This window comes from Centruroides vittatus, unplaced genomic scaffold, assembly GCF_030686945.1.
Source record: "Centruroides vittatus isolate TY-2023 unplaced genomic scaffold, ASM3068694v2 contig_181, whole genome shotgun sequence".
Classification (NCBI taxonomy): domain Eukaryota; kingdom Metazoa; phylum Arthropoda; class Arachnida; order Scorpiones; family Buthidae; genus Centruroides; species Centruroides vittatus.
Window position 1 is genome coordinate 740524 of NW_027121109.1, and position 20716 is coordinate 761239.

General features: G+C 32.7%; 1 protein-coding gene across 4 annotated transcripts in view; it reads left to right on the forward strand.

Moving 5' to 3' along the window:
* Positions 1-20695, forward strand: part of LOC136969805 (genetic suppressor element 1-like) — a 42515-nt gene extending 21820 nt beyond the window's left edge. For all 4 annotated transcript variants that reach the window (XM_067264072.1, XM_067264074.1, XM_067264073.1 and 1 more), the window contains exons 5-16: positions 6966-7157; positions 7268-7453; positions 7523-7656; positions 10890-11089; positions 11765-12286; positions 13047-13098; positions 16504-16692; positions 18932-19120; positions 19200-19403; positions 19467-19589; positions 19665-19768; positions 19837-20695. In XM_067264072.1, the coding sequence (XP_067120173.1) occupies positions 6966-7157; positions 7268-7453; positions 7523-7656; positions 10890-11089; positions 11765-12286; positions 13047-13098; positions 16504-16692; positions 18932-19120; positions 19200-19403; positions 19467-19589; positions 19665-19768; positions 19837-19932 (2191 nt within the window). In that variant the 3' untranslated portion in view covers positions 19933-20695. The remainder of the gene's footprint in view (positions 1-6965; positions 7158-7267; positions 7454-7522; positions 7657-10889; positions 11090-11764; positions 12287-13046; positions 13099-16503; positions 16693-18931; positions 19121-19199; positions 19404-19466; positions 19590-19664; positions 19769-19836) is intronic.
* Positions 20696-20716: the final 21 nt, after the last annotated feature.

The following is a 20716-nucleotide window of genomic DNA, read 5'->3' on the forward strand; positions in this document are numbered from 1 at the left end:
TTCTATTCTTCGACTCTATAAGTATAATAAATGATACATAAATTGCAAGAAAGACCATTTATCATACTTACCAGAGGGAATTTTTTCCTTGACTTATTAAATTTTCGTAATTCTCAAATGTTATTTGTTAGCAAACAGAAGCGACCTTCATTTTATTGATATAAAAAAAGTTTAAGAAAATAGACATTTTCAATCATTTTTTTAGGCAACTCCAAGACGAAAAATTTAATATCTACGATTTTTGAATTTTTATGTTTAAAAGTCACATATTAATGAATATTATAAAAGTGTATATTCATGGTTTCTCTCATTATTGAAAAATATAATGATATATTTATACTCTTACTATAAAATATGATGATACATCTCATTTTCAATTAAACAGTTAAGTAAATAAAATGCGAGTCATGCACTTCACAATAAATTTGACATTTAAATTTCAGGAACGTTAACAATGGTGTAAATTTATATAAAGAATAATATACATATATAATCAATAAATCCACAAACCCAATTTTTAATTAATACCAAATGATCTGCTGTATTATTGGGCTATAATATGACTAATTAGTCTTATCGTGACCCAAGAATACGGCAGATTGTTAGGGAGTAATGTATATGAAAACTAGAGAATTATCGTGGATTTTATTCATTAATTCGAGTAATAATTCACGATAAACATTTTATATTTGGCCTGTAAAATAATTTATCCGAGGAAATCGATGACTACGATTTATTTATTTAACTGTCAGCTGCGTTTTCATGTATTTCTACAGTAAATAAAGAGAGACATTAATTGATTTCAATAAAAAAATCAATGTTATATATTTATACAAAATATATTTACAATAGGAAAGATAAAGACTGAAGTGCAAGTTAGTCTTTATCTTTTGAATCTAAAATCTTGCTTTGTTTTTTCATTTAAAATTAAGTTATTTAATTATTTATTTACTTGAAACGCAGGTGATGTCTTGAGAAGGATATTTGCCGACCCCAATACGACAAACAATCAAGAAAACCCATTAAAATATACCCTAAAATACTAAATTACTACATTACACAATCATTTACCATTTAAACCATATTTTATTTCTAAAAATGTATTTAAATGCTTATAATTCAATGACTTGAAGTTTCTTGTTCACGTAGCATTGACATAAAATATTAAAAAAAACTATGAATAGCTAAAATGCAAAGCAGGATTTAATCCCATTTACAAGCATTATGTGATTCTTTTTATAAATCATTTGCTTATAGTTCATGTTCAATATGGTTTTTCTTAGATTTAGATGCTATAGATTCTATTATTATTTTGATAAAATTATTGTTAACTATTATCAGCAGAGTGCAGCAGGTGAGGCATGGCCCAAGTGCCAGATAAAGAGGGCATCAAGAAGAGACGGTGTGTAATTATCTGAAAAAGAAATTATGTATGATAATTCATTGACGCCAAGTAACCAGGCTTGAACCGAGGAGAAAGGTTGCTTAACTACTTGCCTTTTTCTCTTGGCACACTGTTACCTTGTGCCGGTGGACTAGCAGTGGTGAAGATTGGCTCGATATGTGGGGTCAATATTGCAAACCTTTAGAACCAGAGAGAGGGTGCCAGGATCTTAGTTTGCTCCTGACGAAAGAGAACCTAGTTGCACCCATTGTCAGTATATGAAATGAAGAATTATTATTCTAAATGATAGATAATTCTCTTTTTATTGTTAAAATGTCAAGAGTTACCTTCTGTTGTTGAATTATTTATGCTTTATTTTGATAAAATCAATTAACAGATATAAGTTATGATTATGCAATGAACTAAAAGTGAAATTGAACAAAAACAATTGCAAAACAATAGTAATATTGTGAAATTTATTATGTGATGTAACTGGATATCTCTTCATAGACTTGAAGGAAAATTACTGAATTATCAATTATATAGCAAATAAATGATTAGATATACAAGTTGGCTCGCAAGATATATTCTAAGAGTTGTTACAACTGATTCAGAACAGCGTCATGCTATTATTTGTGATTTGCCACTTCATAAAAAGCAACTAAATCCTGAATAATAATAATAATAAAATTAGCTTGAAATAGTTAACCGAGATATGTTTTTCAAGATTTTGAACTGACTTTTAGGAAGTACTAGCGAAGACAATATAAAATTATTCTGTAATTTGTGCGGCATTAGAATTGTCTGCATATTTACAGAATCTTGTTTATACTGGGTGTCCAAAAAGTTAATATCCGTGAGCAAGTGATAATGCCATGTACGGTTACCACCAAGTGGAAATGTGGGATGTACGATAGCATTAAAGTTATACGTATGGCATTGCATAAGAGATCCGTCCTGTGTTTCCACTTTGCAGTAGACAGCATTACCACTCACTCGCAAACATTCTGATTTTTGGACTATGGCATTGGAAGACTTCTTTGCCGATTGCATAATTCACATGGAATCTGCTGCTACATCTCTGGGCATCTCTCCCTGGATTTTGGGGTCTCTGGAGAACATATCTGGCATTTGCCGTAGGAGAAATTGCAGTATTATGCATAAGACTTCCCTTAAACCTTTTCTAATGTACGGTAACTTTTCATACACTCTATGTATTATACAGTAATTTGTTTCATATCGGCGTTGTAATTTTGTTTTACGAATGAAATATTTCTTTATAATTTATGAAATTCATGTACAATGTTTGCATGTAAATTTTATAGGTATTAATTTTATAAATTGTATTGACATACAATTTTATTTTAAGCATCTTTCATAACATCTGCCTCATTAAAATGATTGAACTTCTCTAATTGTAAACAAAAAATTAAAAGTATAGCATGCAATACAGGGTCTTCCAAAAAGAAAATTACAAGAATTTAAAATGGTAGCATTGTTAATTATTATTTGAGAACATCTGTTAAAACATTGGAAAACCATCCAAGTTTCACATTCACTATTACTATTTCTTGATGTGTGCACCTTGCGTCACATGGCCTGCATCCAACCAAATACTTAAATTTTTGCTGCAGCATATTTGTTGTCACTCCTCCCAAAGCAGTTGCTATTCTATGGCCCTACAGATTACTCGCATTGCACGATGACGAGTAATTCCGACTTTGCAAGCCACAGAATACGAAACACCTTTTTTGTTGCAGAATCACCGTTTTTGTTTACGGCACTTCCTAGAGGTGGTAGACGACGAGACATTTGAATGCAGTCAAGGACAAAGCTTGGATGGTTACTCTATTGATCAGTGTGCATTGCATACTTCTTGTGTAATAATTAACATAATTATGGTAGCGTTCATTTTGAAGGACTCCATATTTCTGCATTAATTATTATAAAAATTGCAAAATAAAGGATGCTTTTTAAATTTAAGGAGTGCATTTAGACTGGATGGCAGTTACTGCATCAGTCTACCACTCTGGGGGACCCAGGTGGTCGAAAAACCGCAAGAATTTCTCGGGGTTCTGTATCAGACGGGTTGGACTCTGCCTCTTGCAGCCTGGTCACCTCCATTGCAGGCTCGGCCGAATCCACGATGGGTAGAATTTAAAAAAGGCACTCTTAGCACTCCAGGGATGGAAAAAGTCCAAAATGAAAAATCAAATGAATAAAATAGCATAAATCATTTATTTTGTTATATTACAAGAAATCTCTTACAGATGCCTTTCACTCCACCATTCCCAAAATCAGTTATATCGGGGATCCATAAAGTTGAGGATTGCCGGTAATTATAAACAGTCGGGAAGGAAAGAATATATTTTATCGATAATATAAATATTCTTCGATTTATATTTAACAAAAGAAATAAAAATAATTTCGGGTTAGGCAATATTTGTATTCGTTATCTTGTTCCGATAAAAATCCGATAATTTCAGTAAACATACTTAAAACCGAAATTCAATTCAAAATTATAAAAATCCAGATTTTCGGCTTTAAAAAAATCTATTGCTTAAATGTAATATCATTATTTGTAATCTACTTATATAGACTGTTCCGTGCAACGGAAATAAAATAAAAGATCGTATGCCATATTGCTATTCTTGGGATCAAAACCGGTAGATTTCTGTCCTGACTTTTTACTAGTTAAGCAGAGATCTAATTTAATTTAAACAACACCTTTAACTTTCAGTGAAATTCGTTTAATCGAAACTTAAATGAATGTTTTCGACCCTCGTTTAATAGCGTTCTTCGGGTAAACATTAGTAGAATGGTATTTTAAAAATGGAATGGCAACTTATTATGTTTTTAGTCACGCATTATTTGCTTTAATTTAAACATTTTTATGATACGTAATTTTATTATCATTTATGTGATTATTATTATTATTATTATTATTATTATTATTATTAATTTTATAAAGGATTTTTAACTTGTGATTGAATTTTTTCAGAGAACGGTGATTAATTTTTAAAACTAACTTAGCATTAATCGATAAAACATTTGAATGGCTCCATGTAAAAGTCCAGTAGGGGACATTAGCATCATGCATTTATAAAAGGCAATGTATATTTTACGAGTAATTAATCCGAAAGCATTAACTTGTATTTTAAACAGTGCTTTCAGATGGTTTAACTTTTCACTTATCTGTTCTGTACAATCACATATGATTGATGAGATGAGAATATTATACAATCACATATGATTGATGAGATGAGAATATTATTTACATTTTAAAATACAAAAATTATCTTTAACAAACAAGTACCAACTATCTGGAAGTTTTACTTTTAGTTTAACACCCCGTAGGGAAGTTCCTCGACTAAATCCTATCAAACTGCCATTCTTGAAACGAAAAGTTTTTAGAAAATGCTACTGCTGTCACTAGGAAGCAATAAGAGAGCTAAAGATAAAGAGAAGACATAAAATTACTGCTAATTGATAGCCTCTCGCACCGGGAAAAAATTACTTGCATTCCTATTGGCACAGGACACTTTGGAAAATTTAAAACAGACAATAAATTAGTACCGAGATGGTCAAGTTTGGTCACATTTTACACTTCGTACAGCTTTGACACTAATCGGAGCCAGCTCTAGACGGAGATAAACAACTGTACTAGTTGGGTTTCCTGTTGCTTATAAGTTTGGAACTAAATAGAATTAAGAATGTCACAGCCGAGCTCGAGTATGACCTGTTATAAGTAATTTCGTCGACAAGTTTGGTTCCAATGACGTACCGATGGCTACGGTTCTCAAAAAAAGAAAGCTCGATGACACTAAATTTACACACTTTGAAGTATCGAGATCTCTTTATGTAAGATTGGCTAGAGGCAATGAAAATGAACTGGTCTTTTAAAGAAACGTATGCTATGGTAGACGTCCTCCAGACAAAATGTTTCAGTCAGGTATTAATAGGATATTGGCTAAAAATGTCTCCTGGGTCTTAGCACTTTCTTTGTAGGATAAACGTTCAGGAAGTTTAGAAACAGTACAAAAATTTACAATGGCACTAACCTGCTTTGCAATACAAGATGATACTTGTGTAGTGTGAAAGAGAGATAACGTTATTAAACAGATTAACTCTTCTACAAAAAGCGAATACAAGGAATACAAAACCAAAAGATCCTGCCTCTCCATAATTAATACATTACAGGGATACAGAATCTTTGGAGAATGCTTGGAATATAACGGTCGTCGTTAAGGGATAATTTACTTAATTAAATTGCCTTATCATTCATTATTAATAATTTAAACTCTAAACTGTCGTTAAAATAATTTGAAGTGTGAATTCTGTGTTTATTGGTCAAAAGCACATTCATATTAACATCATTCATGATGAGTTGTCAAATGAAATTGCTTCTAATAAACAATTAGAAGAATGAAATTAATGAAAAATTATAATGATAAACAGCATTTTTATTAATGCTAGGTTTACATTGGAATACAAGCCACTACAAAGTAGATACGAACTGCCTGTTCGTCCCCTTTTGACGATCATTTGACCGGTTCTTTACGAGTCGAAAATGTCTCGACTTTTCCCAAACTTCTGTTTGTTCGACCAATTGACTTTGCACGACTGATATTTTGAAATCTTTTTTGACCAATTGCATTCTAACTCAGTTTGGGTCGCATAGCATGAAGCAAACATTTTGCTTTAATTATTGTTCATTTCGTTTGTATGTAAACAATGCAAACCCAGCTTCATGCTTAGAGTTGCTTTAACCACATTTATAATTGTATCAATGGGCATGTACTGCTTGACAATGGGGATACACTCTACGAAATCTATCATTAAACAAGCATCATGTAGTATAATCTACCACTCATACAGGCTATATGTAACAATCCACCTATACACACCTGGGTAAAACCACTGAATCTTCTTGAAACCTTTTAACCGGTGCGGTATGCTCAAAGTTTGTAAGCGTTTTCGGCTCCCTCACCAGGACTTTGAGCATATCGCATCGGTTAAAAGGTTTCAAGAAGATTCAGAGGCTATATGTAACACTGTGATATGTATTTATATATCTAAACATGACATACTGTATCTATTTTATGTTTTGATATTTAAAACAGGTTTAATTTACTGTAAAACTGTAATCGTAATGATGCAATAAAGTGTAGTGTTTGTTGTTTGGAAATTTTCCGAAAATATTTCATTCCATAAACTTTCTTGGACACAACTTATGTACTTTTACGACTGGCTGCACTGTAGTTTTGTTTGTACGGTAATGCTATGTAATAGTCCTAAAGGAGCCAAAACATTTGTAGCAGTTTACTGCTGCTACAAATGTTTTGGCTCCATTATAATCGTATAGGACTTCCATTGTATACATGGTCTGTTATTAAATGGAAAATCCTTAACAGCACATACCTGTACTTCTAATAATTTCTGTGTCAGAGAATGAAGTAGACCTCACTGTACATTTATAAGAATATTGTGTTTACTTGATTTTCTCAATATAGGCCTTTCTTTAGTAATTATTTTTATAATATTAATAACATAAATAAATTTATGTGTATTAATAATATAGGACGTCGATGTCTGTACCTTCGTCTTCGTCGTCGACGACGACCGAGAATGCTTCTTCGGGTAGAGGGTTTCAACCGTATAGGTTAATGGAAGAGAGACAACACGTCTCTTCGCAGTTTTCATTATATGACACTCCGTATGCATATCCTACAAATTTTATATCATCGCCACAAGTCTCTTCTCATACTTACAGGTAAATTAAATTGTAGTTTAACTAATTGAAGGAAGTGTAAAGATCTCGTAATTTAACAGGAATTATAATAAATATATATGTATGTCATGTGGTTTACTATTTTTATGTAGGCTAGAAGATGCGTTTTACTTAGAAAGATACGGTCTTCTGAGAACACCGATGATGCACTTTCCTTCGGCACCGAACCTCATTCCTCATCCTCACACGGCATTTTATCACGCCGGTACTTATCCTTCGGAATTAATCACTCCGCATATGGGGCTTTCGTCTCCTAATGTTTTACTCGAACAAGAAAGGTAAATATCCGAACGGCAAGCTTATTTTATTTTGGTTAATTCTAATTTTCTTCTTAATGACATTATCAGATTGAAAAGAGAACAAAGATTATGGGCAGAAACTAAAGATTTGTCAAAGCCTAAAGAACAAGAATTAGATAAAATGAAAATTTCCAGAATAGAAAACAATTCTTCTCCTATATCTTTCTCAAAGGAATTGTCAGGTAAAATTATTTTAAATTATGCTTTTCATTCTAATCTGATCCCTCTGAAAATATTCGTTGCGACATTAAATTGAATTAAATGCAATCTTGTTTGATTAGAAAGACAATTCAAAGAAATAAAACTTTACAATATACAAAATACATAAAATACTAATACAGAAAGCTGTCACATAACCATCTATAGGTGTTAATGAAAAAGATTTATTTTGCTAGTATTTTCAACAGTATATAACTGTCCTCTTCAGGCAATATCATTTATAGAGATCAGAACGTTTGAATTTAAGAAATAGAACATTTTCAAACTGTTTCTCATAATTTATTGCTTTCATGGAAACTGCAAAGAAGCATTTCTTTATGTTATCGAAGTCTAGAAAACATGGAAAAGACAACAAACTCAGCTATCATTCCTCTTGTATCATCAAAAGGCACGGAATTGTCATTTAAGTTCCGTGCTTGTGCACGAGAAACAATTTGAAAATGTTTCATATTTGAATTCAAACATTGTTCTCTGCGAATGTGCCCGAAGAGGACAGTTATAAGTACTTGCAAAATAAATCTTCTGTAACACCGATAGACAGTTTGCGTAATAAAAATTTCTTTCGGTCAGTTTCTGGACAGTTATTTTAATAATACTTCAAAATTTATTGAGCTGTGTTTTTGTACTCACATGTTTTATTACTCTACAGTTTTCTATTTATATATATTGTAGTGGTTGCTAATACAACACCTTATCCACTAGCAGTTCTTAAATGTAATTAAGTTCAGGAGAGTCACTTGTAGCAGTGAATCAGATTACAAGGTCATAAAGCAGTTTTATCCACAACAATGCTGCCAGTAAATGTTCTATTGGAAAAAAACTCAAAGAATACAATAGAAGAGATGTAGAAGTGTCCTTGATAGTCAATGAAATCATCTATCTACAAGTGATTAGTAAATAAAATCAAATTAATTAATAACCAGGGATTCCCTAGAAGTGAAACCAATTAATTTATGTATTGTGAGCCAAACTTATCAAAGGGTAGTTAATAACTTTTGTATCCTTTCAACTTCAGATTTTGTCATCTTAACCAAAACAATTTGTCAAGTCATTTAGCATCATAATCAAAGAAAATATTGTCATCCATTAACAGATAATCAAAATGTCCTTCATAAAACATTATAAACTGGAAATAATAACATTAAACACAGCTACATAACTTGTATTTGATAAAGTATAGATGTGTTTTTGGATAACTTAACACTTTCATTACTGACATTTAAAGAAAAGATGCACGAAATATGCCAATTTTGTTTTTCTTAAATTACATCATCATTATACACAGATTAAGAATAGAAAATTTTTCATTTTGAGCAATATTTATGAAATAGTGACACCTATTTGAGGAAAAAAACGATGAGACACTATTATAATTAAATACATCTCAAGAAAATATGAATATATGAAGAAAAACATACTGTCTTTTGGCATTAATTTAATGCTGAAAGACAGTAAGGTACATTTTTCTCCTTATACTGTATTTGGCATTGTGTGTGAGTATATAAATCTTTACAGTCGTGAAGTATGAAACCAAGAAATAAAATATAATCTATAAAATGTTTCTTACACTTTCAAATAGTAATAAATAATGACCAAAAATAAAAATAACATGGATTTACCAAAAATTTCCAGTGTACAAATGATGCAAAATCACATCAATCAGCAGTGACAGTGTTTACTGCTGGGCCTGAGCCTGTAGTCGAGCTCTCTCTTGTCCACTGGTTCCAATACCTTTTCAGTATTGTCAGAACAGCCTAGGTTACAGGCTATATGGTGAGATGACCATCCTACTTTTCTCAACTCAGTGATCCTTCCCCTCTCAAACTTGTTTAGTTGTTCGTATGATCATTGATTGCAACACAAAGGTATCTCTAATGATCCTGCATCGTCTGCAACAGGTAAACTACAGATAGGATGCCTTTGCGTACTTTTTTATAGGCCAAGGGGATCGCAGTTTAACACCCTCTTTGACATTACGCAATGAGCCTCACGCTATAACTCGAATCATTTCCGTATCTGCTTGAAACTTATCATCATGCCAAGTTTCGCAGCACACTAATTTTTATGTCAACGGTGTATATTAAAAATCATTTAATTGTCTTTTCTTATTTATTGTCATTATTTTCCTTAATCTTTCTCCAAATTTTGCTATCAGAAATATGAAAAATGATTGCAAATACAAAACTGTGTATATTCAAAATGTGAATATGGAGCCTTTGCTGTTATATAATGGTTTGTTATGATATACAGGTTCTCTTAAAATGAATGCTGCGATTTTAAATTGTAATTGTATTAATTATTATCCTAAAACATCGTAACGTACATTAGAACATTGAAAAATGCCCAAGTTTCACATCTGCCCATAACAATTTCTCAATTCCTGCATCTCGTGTCCCACGGCATGCATTTTGACTGATACTCTAATTCTTCCTATGCTTGCTATGGCATATCTGTCATCGCTCCTCACACGGCAGCCACAATTCTATAGTTCCTGGCAAATTATTTTCATTGCACGATGACAAGTGATACCGAATTTACAAACTGCAAAACATGAAATGCCTTCTCCGTTGCAGAGTCACCATTTTCATTTATGGCTCTTCCTAGAGGTAGTAGACTATAAGATATTTAACTGTAGATGAGAGACGAAATTTGGACAGTGAGCAGTGTACGTCACATACTTCTCGGATAATAATTATGGTAATTTAAAATGGTAGCATTTTTTTTTCCTCGTTAATGGTTTTTGTATTTAAGTACATTTAATTCTTGAAGTAATATAATGGGCCATTCTTGGAAACAACTTGCAAAAATTTGAGAATGCACTACTTATACACACGATTCAATACAAAATGTCTCGGAAAATTCCTGCACTCCTCTAAATAGTGAAAAACTCTTCCAATAAATAGATTGAAATACGTAAAAGCATGCATTATGTAACATATTAAGACAATCTCTGAGAGGCAGGATGTTTTCTTTAAGTATAAATCTCCAAGAAAATTGTTGTAAATCTGTAAAACAAGAAAAAGATGTAATTATTTTGTTTATTCGTCAAGAACATAAACAGAATTCTTATAACAAACAACAATTTCTGAATAACAATTCTATTTTGTTACTTAATTTTAAACTGTTTTAATTCCATTCGTTTATAATGATTTTTCTTATTTGTAAGATATAATTAAACATATATTTTTATATTAAGATAAAAGAAGAGATTTGAATACAAATGACAGCCTTCAAAATCAGGAAAGTAAATCTTCTATGTCGTCTGGAAGCCATACTGCCTTATTGAATTTGACAGTTCGGCCGAAATTGGAAAGCGAACAAAATACTAGTCACTTCGGTTATTCGGATATTTCGAATTTCAAGAAAATAGAAAATAATTATCCGGAACAACTAGAGGTTAGTATCTTTGTATTTCAATAAGAAAAGTAATAAAATTGTTTATTTATAACACACTGTAGACTCAACATAGAACAGCTTGATACAATGTGCAAGATTGACTCTCAAGTTGTATGTCTTACAAGCTTGATATAGTATAATGTAGATTCATATCACAAGTCAGAAATGCTGCTTGAAACAGGTGAACCCGACATCAACAACAATAATAGACAAGAGAGGCTTGAGAATGGTTTCAGTTCATCAAACTTATCATTGGAATGTCGGCTGATCTCGTAAAAGCAGCACTTACTGCTGCTTTTACGAGATCAGCCGACTGGTGAAGATATAAATAAAGCCATAGTCAATGAAAGAAATTCTTCAATGTATAATAGTTTCACATACTAACAAATAAGAAAACTACAACTTGAATTTTTGTTTGCAGATAAGACACTATGGCTTATCAGTCAATGCTCTTACCATTTGATTATGTGAGTGTATATGATTTTTATTTTTACCATCAATCCTTTGGAAAATAGTTATATGATTTGAACCGACGACAATTCTAGTGTAAATGTGTCTTTACAATGCAACCAGATCTTGTTTTCCACGTTAAATTTGGTCTGCAATGTATTTTAATTGAAAAGAAAGTTGACACAAAACTCGAGACTAATTTTTTGTCTTGTTTTTTTGTTACAGAACAAAGTTACCGACTTGTCCGGCGACGGCATTAATCTATCTCAATACAAAAAGGTTAAGAATGCAAAACACCTCATAAATAACAACACTAATAGTTCTAATTTTGCAGTTTTCGATAAAAATGGTTTGAGTACGCCCTATCAAAAAAATTATCATGACACCTTAAATTTTGATAAAGTGTATAATTCACAAGACAAACTACAAGCAGATGAACAAATACAAGATTTGAGTAAAGATGTGAACTCAAATAATTTAGAGAAGAAGGCGCAACCTTTGGAATTGACAAATTTTGTAAAAAGAATGGAAACTCCTCTAACAAACTGTGTACAAAATACAGACAATTATCAATTACACGAACAACCTTCTAGGATTATAAGTAAATTGGATTTGGAAGAATGGAAAATGAAGAATAAGAATTACGATCATAGTGATGAAGATAGCGACATCGAAGAAGGGAAAAAATACAACTTTTTACATATTATTTTAAAAGGGCCACCACTTCCTCTTGATTTTTCACCAAAGGTAATTTATTTTATTTATTTAAATTATATTTATTTCTTCTAGAAGTGATGTTTATATATACATTACCAGAGAAAACTGTATTATGAATGACTTTAAATAATTTACATGAAAGGAGCGTCCTGTTTTACGTCATATAGATGCGAATAAACCCAATTTATTCATTTGTAGACTAATAGAGTTCTTCTACAAGGAGTAAGTACGAAGTTTAATTATAAAAGAATTATAGTTCCTCTATGATTAAACTTCATAATTATTACAAAAAATAAAAGTCCATAAGTTCAATAGCTATATTAAAGCCAAACAACTGCCGGTTCAGTTATATTAAATCAGAATATTTAAATCTAAAAATGCTTCTCGCGAATTAAGAAATCCATTGAAGTACGAATACTTTTGACTCATTGCTCGAGAGAACAGTTTTTAAAAATTCCTTTATCACAAATTTAAATCTAAAATTAGTTTTTGTCACAAGAAGTTGTAAAAATACATCTCGATAACTCTTAAAATTTACAAATAATTATGTTAAATCTTCGTCAGGAGGATAGATTTTTATTGTTTTATGCATTTTAAATTTCTTAACGTACACTTTAAGGAATGTATCAAGTTTTAATTCATTCAAACCACGAAACGAATGTATCCGAGATTAAGAATATATTATTCAGAGACAAAACTTGCATTTTTGAAATCTGTAAATTTAATAATGGATTGTAAAACTGAGATTTTAAAAAATGCATTTAATGTAAAATTGTTTTTCTTTTTACAGAAACTAAAATTCCTAAAACAGTTCAACCTCATAATGGAACAAAAGAAAAGAGGTAAATATAACTTTCCAATTTTCTTTTTACAAAAATAATTTTGGTATTTTAAAGGTGTATGCATTTAACTCTCAATTTACTTGGCAGATTGGCTCCGATGTAATTTAAGTCAGTGGTGCATTATAGCTTTGTGAGACCCAGATAAATTTGAGTTAGGGTATCCCATGCATAGTGTTGATTTTGGGATATTTTCTTATAAAAGATTGGTTTGGGCCCCAGGTAATTGTACTTTTTACCCATAGGATTATGCACCACTGATGTAAGACTATATTTATGTGAGAAATGAAGATATTTCTCATACTTATAAGTGCCAATTTTTTTGTTAATTAATGTAAAATGAATGTACAGATAAAAACTCTCTAACCTCAAAATTTTCTGAGCAGACTGATGATAGTTTAGATAAAACAAATGCTTTCAGTCTAAGTTAAAGACCTGCTTTGGGTTACAATTTATTTGTTCGGTAATTATGGCAAACCATAAGATATTAAGATATCTTAAAAAATGAAATGTGTGCACTGCGTTACTCTCACAATATCTAGACGATATCTGGTGTTACGTAATTACCTCCTTAAGCACTTATTGAAATATTAAAAAGTCTTGTAATATCTGCAAAAGGTGTTTGATAAATCGTGTCCTTTACATGATCCTTTTGGACGCGAAGCACACAACTCCCAATAGCTCCCCATCCCCTAGACCTTTAATCACCAAAATTTAATAGCATCATTCCCCCTAATAAACAAACCTCCCTGCTAAATTACAGAAATTTTTGACAAAAAACACAAGAGTTATTAAGCTTCGAAGAGGGGGAACAAAATCATGCCACATGTGCGCACTAATATCCATACATATAGAAAAAACTCTTAAAGTTTTTTTTGCATTTCTCAACATTTCAAGGTGTCGTAAGTCCAAAAATGTAAAAATCTGGGAGGTCATTTTTTGTCAGATTGCTATACTTTTGTTCTGTTACAACAGCTGGGAAAGTAAAAGGAATGTGTTATCATTGAAACATTTAATTAAGATGAAGTGTGTGAAAGTTTTGTAAATCGGCACTTTAGATCCAAGTGCAAATATACAGTTTTCACGTGTATTCAAAAAGTTTTGAATGCTTGAAACAATATAATGAATTAATTTCACTATAACTCAAATTCATTTTGGGTTCTGGAATCTTTGGAGGGAGTTGAATGCTATCATATTGGTTTTTTGATTCTTGTAAAGTTTCTAAAAAAACTCAGTAAAAGTTCGCTTTCATCTTCTTCATAGCCACTACATATTGGATGTTTTTAAAACTGGGATGCACAAATTAATTTCAAATTGTTTTTTACGTGCGGGGCATTTGGAACAATTTGCTTGCTTCTCAATACTGAGAAAAGGTTCGCTAGACAATTTCGGGAGAATCTACTTGTTAGTACAGAATCATATTGCTTCTCTTCAAGAAGAATAGCAATGTAGTACAGTACTCCTAACATTGATTGTGTTGAAATTAAAACCCCAGTTTGTAACGGCTTCTAGTTAACTGCCACTTCTACTCTGAAATAAGTCTATAAAACTCTTAAGAAACTCTATTTTTTCACTAAACTGTAGAATCCAGTTTATTTAAGGCATTAGAAGGGTGCCTGGATGTCATTAGATAAAACCATTTCTCGATTTTATCCAGCAACCAAGCAGTTGTAAGGTAGTTAAAAGGATTTTACTTTTCGTCACCAAATGTCTTCTGGCTACAACTCTCAATATCCTTGATCACAGGCGTCTGTATCTGATGCAATACTTAAAACATCAAGCCATAATTCTTCTGTTTTCTGAAAAATTTTCATAATGATGGGCTCAAATACTGCTCCATTGACAAAATCCCCAGTAAAATAACTTGCTTCCGACGTGCTCGCAAACCCGCTAGCATAAATACTGAAACGCAAACGGCAGTTCCAGAGTTCTTGGGCAAAGTTACTTCTCCAAAATATTTTCATAACAAAGAATCAAAATTATTGCCCAGTGTAATGGCTGTTTCGTCTAATGCTAGAGAACGGCCTCTTTCAAATTTTTGAAAAATTTCAAGTTTTATCTTCAAAAATTGTAATTTTCTTTGTAATGTCTGAACTGATGAAAAAGGATGACTGTGCTGAATTGATTCTTCATATCCATTGTTTCTACAACTGAATTTTAACTTTAAAGCTTTTGTTGTTGTATCATTGGACCATTTTAAAAATTTTGTTGATATATTCTTCTTCCTATGTTCCAACACTAGTATCCGATTGTAGTTTCTTCTCCGGCTGTTTCAATGCATGTCAGTTCGGATAAGGTTGTGCAATACAACCCGATACTTCTTTGTTTCTCCTTCAGATTTAAAATTAAATAGTTAACTGTTGAATGTTTATAAGATAAATTTATATTAGAATGTTCTTAGATTATAGAACTGTTATGAGCCTTTTATTTCAAATACATACCTTCTTCCTTACTTGGACTTTTTTGTTTTATTCATACCAGCAAGGAGTTTCCTCTTAGGAATGCTAAAAGTAAAACAAAATATTGTGGAGCGTTGGCTTTTAATTTTCTTGTGCCGTCGGCACGTCTTCTCCCATATTTCTGGAGCCAATCGTCTACTCGCCATTCTAGATGTAGCAAACGCCATTATCGGTTGTCTAGAATTGCCAGATGGCGGTGCTTGTTTGTCCGCCGTTTTTGTTTTAGGCTGAATACGTGCGCCTCAACCTCTCTAATAAGTCGACACTCGTTCCAAGAGTTTTACATATTTGGAACAAATTTTAAAGATTATAAATAAGAAAGAAACATCAATTTCTTAATAAAGCACTTACGTTACATTACATTTATTGTAATATATACAGAAGTTAAAAACACTCGATAATTCACCAAAGACAGTACTAATGCTGTGAATAGTTTGCCTCTTAATGGCAGCTCCGTACCACGTGACCCGAGTCCACCAATCGGCAATGAGACATCTCGTGTTTCCACTGTCTGTTAAAGTCACTGTATAATATACAAATAGCCAAAAGAAAGTGAGCTGGATACAGTTATTAATTATTTACGGATGAGTAATTGAAGAATCATTTCCCAATCTGAAATCATAAATGTTAGAAATTTCTTTATTGATTTATATAAATCCTTTGTAAATCCTAAATAAGTTCCTCTAATAAGAAAATACCATTAATAAACTTTATTTACATAATTACAACAAATACTGCACTTTAAAACTTAAGTGATCAGTAATTACGCAATGAGTTTTGATTTTTAATTGATCACAAAGTAACAAATCAATCCAAAAAATACATTTAACATGAAATGTTTGATTTGAATACAGCCGAAAATAACAATATTTTTTGCATTAATTAAATTTTGGTACTAAATTTCATTACATTTCCGGGTCATAAAGGAATCATTTATTTTTTTTTATAGAAATCGAACTGGAAAAATTCATTTCTCGTAGGGAAAGACTAAGAGAGACGGTGGCGAGTCCCTCGGTCGAGGTGGAAACGGAGGCGGAACGGCCTAAGAACAAGACGACGTCGTACTGTAATTATTTCGTGCCAATCCTGGTCGACAAGACGACTTTTATGAAGGTCATTAATCTCTATCCCGTAGCAGGTATGCTGCCAGTTTTCTTACTTATTTATGTATCGAACGGCAGACAATTAATAGGATTAAAATTATTCAAAAAATGAATCCAAAAACAAAAGTACTAATTTTGGTATCGATACACATGTAAAAATAATATTACAAGAGGTTAAAGTTTAAATATATTTGTCACACACTAACTTTTAGGCACTAAGAGCTCTTTTATCACAGTGAAATAGAGTTGTGTATCTCATATGCAAACATAGAATAAATTTGAAAATGTTTATGTTTTTTGCTTGTAAATTCTTATAACTCAATGTCCAGAAAGCCCTTCTACCAAAATTGAGAATCAAGGAACCAGTACTTTCTGGTAATGTCTACGTCGATAATTGGATTTGGAAGTTACTCAATAAGACTAACAAGGGGAACCCGGAGGTTGTAATCACCAATTTCAATAAAATTTTGTGGGTGTGTAGTATTTACTCATACTTTAACTCTACCAAAGCTACAAGACTAAAGTATTCAGGCATTCTTGAGAAAATCACAATTAAAGATTTTATAGAACTATTAATACCTACTAATCATGCCATTCATGCTTTGCATGAAGTGTGAGTTCCGCATGAGATTATAAATGTAAAACAAAATTTATCTTACTGTTATTAAATTTATGTACAGTTTTTACTCATTGAAAAGTTTTTTTTTATTTTGTATTGTTTAATATAATGTAAGTTCTTGTAATATTGTATTGATATGTATAATATATTTCATATATAAGGATAGGAAGATATTATAATAAACAATTCAACACCATCTGTACTCTTTCCAGCAAAAACTATTGTATATTATATGCTGTATATATTAGTAGGTAGATAGGGTTAATCCAGGAATGAAAACTAGACAAAGAAGATTATGCTTTCTGCCTGGATGGTTCGATGTCACTGGAGTTCATCGGGTGGGTATAAAGGGAAGTGACTAAAGTTGACAGCTAGGATTCTCTCTGTTCTTTTTCCAGTGACCCCAATGATGGACAGTATAAATAAACCATTAAGAATGCCAAACAAATTTTTATAGAAGATATTAGAGAGGTTGTGGCCGAAGTTTTCATTGCAAAAGTGTGAACATCAGATGTTCAGCACCGCCATCCCATAAGCCTAGAAGTTTGGCAATGGGGCTTGGAATGTCGAGCATAATTCCACTGACGTTCCAAATGCCATTGTCAAACTTATAGGCTTACAGGATGGCGGCGATGAACAACCGACGTTCACATTTTCATGATGAAAACTTCGGCTGCAATCTCGCTATTGCTGCTTATACTAAGGTGTGTTGCAAAAGTTTAGGTCCACTCCTTTCAGCTAAGCGAACACAACACAAACAATCTAAAGAAACCAACACATACATTTATTTGTGAAGGTAGCAGAAACATGTAAAAATTGTGCATAACATAATTTTTTTACACTTATATAATTTAGTCTTTAACATTTCTCACTGAGGATTCAAACCTGCAGATAACACTCTTCACAAACACCTTAACTAATCAAGCCATGCCATGACCACACAAATGAGATTTCTGCATAGGTATTAATAGTTTTAGAAAAACTTTGTGATTTTCTCGAGAATGCCTGATTAGTGGATCCCACATCTTTGCTAGCATTTAGGTACGAGTAAATACTTCACATCCACAAAATTTTGTCAAAATTGGTTACAACAACCTCCTGGGTTCCCCCTGTAAGTAAAATTATGCAGATGCCAGTGAGAAATATTTGAAGTTCTGTAGTCTACAAGCAAAAATCATTCATTGTCAAAGGCCAGAAATGCCTGTGACAAAATTCAAACTTCTATTGACACTATCAAAACACAAGAAAAAGAACTATTGTCATGCACAGAGAATTTGCTTACATCTACACACAGCCATAGTCACAACTCTAGTTGTGACTATAGCCAAGTAGTTGTGGTAGAGCTGTGTAGTTTGAGGTTTATGTGACTAATTAATAGCAAGGTTGCAGCCAACATTTTCATCGTGAAAACACGACCATTAGATGTTCAGCACCACCATTCTGTAAGCCTAGAAGTTTGACAATGGTGTTTGGAAAGTCAGTGGAATCATGCTCGACATTTCCAAAACTTCTAGGCTTACAGGAAAGCGGCACTTAATGTCCGACGTACGCGTTTTCGCATTTAAAACTTTGGCCTCAACCTCGCTATTATTTGTTTTGCGTCAATGCAAACCATACAAAAATGTAGTTTTCGCATTTAAAACTTTATCTTTCAGATGTAGCCATCACGCACGGAGTACAAAAGTCGGAGAAAATGCCTTCAGACAAAGTGGTTGTGCAAAACGGTTTGAAAAGTTATCCTTTCGATGCAGACAGATATCCTAATGTATATAACGAAAGTACTCTTGGAGTAGTCCCACTAGTTCATTCCGCTCACCTGTACAAAGATTACTTTAGAAGATCGGGTAAGTGATTCGAAATTGCAGATTTTAAATTGGCACGTACAATTAGCGATCACTAACGAGGAGTAATGTAAATTTGCAGGAAAAGACACGTCGTGTTCGGCCCTCACTAGCAGAAATCATTCCATAAATGGATCTGTAAAGCAGTCTCCATTGTCAAGGTGTTCGAAAAGGCACCGTTATTCGAAGCTGTGGATCCCAAAACATAAGAAACAGAAGTTAAAAACAAATGAAACACTGCCTGAAAAATCTCTCGATTATCCATCAGATGCTTGCAGAAAAGAAGGTGTGTTTCAGAATCTTATTCTCATGTAGGTAAACTTAATTCCTAATGCATTTGCATTTACAGTTGGAGAAAAACACAAAATGGGGACTGGCCACGACACGAACAAGACACCACATACTTCTGTCGTCGGTTACCAATGGCCAGGCATTGAAATGGTGATGGAATCGTACAGACATTACGTCACAGGTCGGTGGGTTTTTTTCTCTCGTATATCTGCAAGTGATTACGAAAAACAATTTATGTTTATTACTAAATATACAGAAAGGAATTTAGAGAGGGAAATTCTTACGGAGAAGTGTCGTTCCTTGAAAATTGAAAACAGGTGGCTGAGCGCAAAGTTGGAGAAAAAGAGAAGTTGCATGCTGGTAAGACACTTGCGTTATTAATATAAACACGTCGTATGTTCTTAGCAAAAGATTTTTGTTTAATTTAGAAACTAATTGAGAAGAAGAAGTGGTTAGAAAAGAGGAACAAAATCCACAAAGCCACATTAGACAATCTCAAAAGGTATCTCAGAGATCTCAGATAGCGATCGAGAGAGATACAGAGCTGCTTTGTTCGTCGGTCTAAGGTCCATTTCCAAGTTTATCTCCCCTTGTGACAGACTGCTCTAGCAATCATCTCGGACCGAACATAGTCAAATTAGAAACGACGTGGAGACGCCTGGGTTAAAACTCTTAAAGGGCCCGCGGCTGCCGAATTACACGTTCGATCATTCTGGCTATAAATTCTCTCGCCGCGTGATTTTTATTTTATCGAGACTTCTTGCACAAAGATACGGAACCAAACTAATTTATTTTTAAATGACGAATTGTGATAAGAAACAAAACACCGTGACGCACCGCTTAGGAATTTTTATTTATCGACGTTTGCATACTTTTTGTAATTAATTTTTGAAATCCACGTGTCGTCGGTCGTGTAATTACAGAATCGTTATTTTTATAAAACGGAACCATTCCAAGAGCGCACCACTATTTTTCGTCTTTCAGCATCCGTGCACCGGTCATGTCGCGTCACGTGGACAATTTCTTTTTTTGTTTGCGACTAGTCATTGAAAAGGGATCCGCGCCGACTTTGGAACTGCACAAATTTTGGTTCGTCGAGAGTTCCTTTATCGTCGTCGACGTGGTAGACGATCTCACCCGTATAGAACCGAGTAATAACAATATTTAGAAAAAGTGCCTTTGTGCTTTCTGAATGTACAGTACACAGGAATTCGACACTTAAACAGTATTCCCCTTTGTAAAAGTGTGAATATTTCTACTTTAAATCTAAATAAAAAGAAAAATATTCTTGTTAGTAGCACTCTTCAT